Below are 4,733 nucleotides of genomic sequence, written 5' to 3' on the forward strand. Positions count from 1 at the left end.
TATTTTTTTTTTTATTCTTTGACATGCATCCTAATAATATTCAGTTGAGTATGTTATTGTTCCATTGAAATGGACCCTGAAAAAACCTGGATGGAAGTTCTAAATAAATCTTTAAGTTTTAGCCAGATATATTCTGGTTGGTGCATTCAGTTGCTTCATTGAAGTGGACCCCGAAGAGGTCTGGATGCGGGTGTGTAATTTTGTGGAGTATAATGCAAACTCCTCCTATTGATATGAACCTTTAAGTAATTATGCCATTGATTTGGAGTCTGAAGAAAAACAGATGAGCATGCTGAATTATGTCCACTGTCTTTTGCGGGTATGCCTGGGCCGCTCATTAGTAATTAATAGTACACCAGTTTTCTGGTAAAAATGCTTTTGAAAATGTCATTTTCCATTCTCGCTCTCTTGTTTTTCTTCCTTTTGCGTTTTCGTTTCTGCCGTCTCCCCCTTCATTCTGCTTTCCTGATCCTTTATAGATTTCAGAAACGTTTTCTCCTTGTGTTTTGTCCGATATGCTTTCTGAGCCGCGGGTGATGATGATGGGGCCTATCAATGATTTCATTCATTTTAAGCATTGCAATCGTTGATCGTTTCTTTTGTGTTAAAAGGCGTAAAAATTAATGCTGGTTTTGAAACGGAATTTTCTTTACAACAATAACAGCTACTGCTATCTACTGATGCAGAGTTCTTTTAATACCAGTGACAGCTACTGACAGTTATTGCTTCGATGTTAGTAACAGCATCTGCTTGTTATTGCTTGAACAACTGTTACATCAAGATCCTGGGGTATTACTTCGATGACAGTAACTGCTACTGCTAGTTACTGATTTTGATAACAGTAACTGATAACTGCTAAGTATTGCTTCAATTACAGCAACAGCAATTGCTAGGTATTACTTCGATGACAAGCAACAGCGACGTCCAAAGTTTTGAAACCTAACCTGTTCCATCTCTTTCGCAGGCGGAACTGAAGAGGCTGTACACACAGCTGCAGATCTACAAGACCAAGACGATGCGCAAGGACAACCCACACATATCCAAGCGCCGCGGGGGCCGCAAGCAGACTCACCGCCGCTTCTCTCTGCAGGCCTTCCACCACAAGCACCGCCACCACCACGAGCACGAGACGGAGCACGAGATGAGCAAGACCCCCGAGGAGTCCACCAACTCGGCGGAGGCCATGACCTTCGCCATAGAGCCCAGCGTCAAGGAGGAGCCCAACGAAGGGGGCAGCACCGGGGGTAGGAACCCCCCTTCCGTGTCCTTCCGCCCCGGTCACACCTGATCAGGCGTTCAGGTTTTGCATCACGCTGATTGGCTGGCTGGCTGGCTGGCTGGGTTGGTGGTGTCGGCTACTTCCGGTTGTGTTGATGGATTCTTATGATGACCCATTCTTGTGATTGTTGTTGACTTTAGAGAGGCTGTCTTCATATAACCTTGGTGTTTACGGACAGCAACTGTTTCATTAACAGAGAGAGAAAAAAATAAAACAAACACAGATGTACTCAAGACTATGAAATCAAAGTCTGTTGACTGATCTCACAGAGAGTTGTAAATGTTTCTTCTCCATGTTCTGAATACATTCACTGACCGGATCGGCAGAAGCCATGACTCATGACACTTGATCAGCTGATAGACTTGCAAGGCAGAGACTAACTAGCCTTCAAAAGCAACTGAAAGAAAAAAACAACAAAGACTATTTTGTGGCCATAGAATCATCGTGACTTCAGCCTTTGTATCTCATTTTATTTCCAATGCCACTGTTGAGTCCCGTTGAAGTCCAAAACTTCACGTTGATGTTGATTAGCATATCCTGGTGATGCTGACTCCTAAATAGGTGTTACTGTACTTTTATTTTGAAGTGGATTAGGGACATTATTTTGTTTATTGTCCTTTCGACAGTATTCGCTTTAGATATTCATTGGTGCAGATCCGTAACGTTTTAACAAAGCTTTGCGGCGGCGTTACAAGACAGGGGAAACAATCACCCACGAAAACCAGAAAGCAAATTTAAAAAAAATAAGTTTTAAGATTTAGTTTCCAGCTAGCGCGAGAAGATGCTGGCATACACAATTTTCCATTAAAAAAACAAAACAAAACAAAACCAAAAAACTGCTGTGGTTTGAAGGAGGATGGTCAGGACAGGAAATTCAATCTGAATTCTGTTTTTTGCCCCATACCATCCCTGCATACCTGAACTAAATATCAAAGAACACCAAAACTGCTGGTCGAGTCACCCATCCTTTTTGCATTGTATCTTTTACTGACGTCATTTCAACACCAAAAAAATGTAGCCCTTGATGGGAGGGAAATATCACTTGGAATGTCTCTCTGACCGATCAGTAAAAAAAAAAAGAAAAAAAAAAGAAAGAAAAGAAATCTGCAGCAGACAATAAATGCTTGATTTTTTGCTGTAGTAAACCATAGCCAAGCATCAAAGAATATTACAAGTTGATGTTGACTCATTATTTTTGACTGGGAATATGATTTTGATAACTAGCCTGTGGCAAATCGTTTTTACTTGTGATAAATCGTTGTAAATACACGGTTTGTGATGAGTCACACAATAGACTTTGTCACACCTGTAGTGAAATAACGGCAAAGATGTTGATGGAAAATAACCTGAGGGGAAAAGCAGGTCAATACACTAAGCAGTTGATTACCCCCTCAAATTAGCAATTTCCTCATAGTCGTGAACGTTTTGGGAGTGAGTGAACATGTCAATAATTGCAAAATATTTCTACTGCTGGTTTTACGAATGTGCGCTAGAGAAGATCACATTCGTTTTTTTTTGTTTTTTTTCCGTTTTCTTCTTTTTTGTTTTGTTTTAACTAATTGTATAAAAAGAACAAGAGGAGAGTGATTCGGGTTAACTTGTGGTGGTGCGTGCTTGTATTTCTAACTGTGGTTTGGTCTTAATTAAGCATTGTCATTTTTTTCACATTCATTTTGGATCGGCTCATTTAGTAGTCATTCGATTTTTGCAGTCTAAAATGTGTGTGTGTGTGTGTGTGTGTGTGTGTGTGTGTGTGTGTGTGTGTGAATCATCCTGATGTGTGCTCATTATCTTGTTTCATGTAAGGTTCACATTAAAGGAAAGTGTTATTTATCACGTGCCACAAGAGGAGAAACGATCAGCAAAGTCTTATTCCGATTTCTCTAACCCCAAGTTCTAGCCTGCAGTTCATTGCAAAAGACCTTGTATTTCGGGTTATCAATCCCAACGGCATTGTAAATCTAGTTTCAGTGATACAGAGAACTCCCCAATGCTAACTTCCAGTGCACTGAAGTTACTATTTTATCTTGTTGCTATCTGTTATTTTTATGTTTTTACCTGCTTCTCTCCTTCTATTTGTTGTTGCTGGTGGTGAATCTCTTCTTCTTCTTCTTCCCTTCCTTCTCCTCCTCTTTCTTCTTCATCATCTTCTTCTGTTCTTTCTTGTGTGTGGCATGCTGTCTCCATCTGTCTGTCCGTCTGTCTCTCTTCCTTTATGGCTCTCTGTCTTTATGTGTCCATCCTTGTATCATGTCTGTTTGTCCTTGTGTCTGTCTGTCTCTTCACTCTCTCTCTTTCCCTCTCTCTCTGTCACCCACCACCAGCTGTCGTTTTAGTTTATCACATTCCTCTTAACTCACTCAGTACGGCCAGTCCTCTCTTCTCCTCTACACAGACTCCTCGGATGTCCAGTGGGTGTCTGAATGACCCAACCTTTAGCTTCCGTCGTCAGAATTGTGGTATTCTTTGTCAACATTCACCTCTTCAGTATAAGAGCCTTCCGCTTGCACTATTTTGATGATGGTAATTGGGCTGAAACGCTGTTAACGTCGTCTCTTTCGCCGTTCGTATGGAGAGAGTTAACTCTCCATATCCTTTACACCAGGATGGGAGGGGGAAAATATTAAGCCGGGATAGCGTTTCATAGACCAGAAGTGGAAAAGTGATTGTGAGCTCTGAAACAGTGGTCATTGTCCTCTTCCTAGTCAATGTGTCTTTGAAGAAGGAAAAAACCAAACAAACCAATAATGGAGAAGGATGAGGAATGGAGGTATCTGAAGAAGAGAGGGTGGTTGAAAAACAGGTGTGTTAGCGGTAGAATTTCAGATCTTTCTCTCTGTCTCTCTATCTCTCTGTCTCTGTCTGTCTCTCTCTCTCTTGCGCGAGTGTAGTGTAGTGTAGTGTAGTGTAGTGTAGTGTAGTGTGTGTATGTGTGTGTGTGTGTGTGTGTGTGTGTGTGTGTGTGTGTGAGAGAGAGAGAGAGAGAGAGAGAGAGAGAGCAAGTGTGCATATTTAGAAGAGTGCTTGCTCGCATACCCGCGAATGTATGTAAGTGTGCGTTTGGGTGGGTGAGGAGATGCGCGACAATATGTACATGTAAGCCTGTGTGACAACTATGGCATAAAACGATTTTTTTTCCGTTGTTGCTTATGAATTCATGTTCACCATAAACTGGGTGTTCTGACCAGTTTTACGTCACCCCTCTCCAGTAGCGTGAGTAGTCACAGAAATACAAGCATCCGGCCACACAGAACAGTCAGGCGAAAGCTCGCACAAAGATCCACGGCACACCGAAAACATTCGCTGAGAGGAATGGTGATAACCCCTTGACTGGTGAACTTTGATGAAATGAGATAAGTATGGCGTCATTTTTGAAGTGCAGTTCAAAACTTTTATGTGGTGTCATTGATTTTGCTGATGAGATAAGTATGGCGTCATTTTTGAAGTGCAGTTC

The 4,733-nt window shown here is 41.6% G+C and overlaps 1 protein-coding gene across 1 annotated transcript in view; it reads left to right on the forward strand.

Moving 5' to 3' along the window:
- Positions 1-3,035, forward strand: part of LOC143288607 (metabotropic glycine receptor-like) — a 95,851-nt gene extending 92,816 nt beyond the window's left edge. The window contains exon 11 of the mRNA XM_076597265.1: positions 965-3,035. Coding sequence (XP_076453380.1) covers positions 965-1,288 — 324 coding nt within the window. The 3' untranslated portion in view covers positions 1,289-3,035. The remainder of the gene's footprint in view (positions 1-964) is intronic.
- Positions 3,036-4,733: the final 1,698 nt, after the last annotated feature.

The sequence above is a fragment of the Babylonia areolata genome, chromosome 1, assembly GCF_041734735.1.
Source record: "Babylonia areolata isolate BAREFJ2019XMU chromosome 1, ASM4173473v1, whole genome shotgun sequence".
In the NCBI taxonomy this organism is placed as follows: domain Eukaryota; kingdom Metazoa; phylum Mollusca; class Gastropoda; order Neogastropoda; family Buccinidae; genus Babylonia; species Babylonia areolata.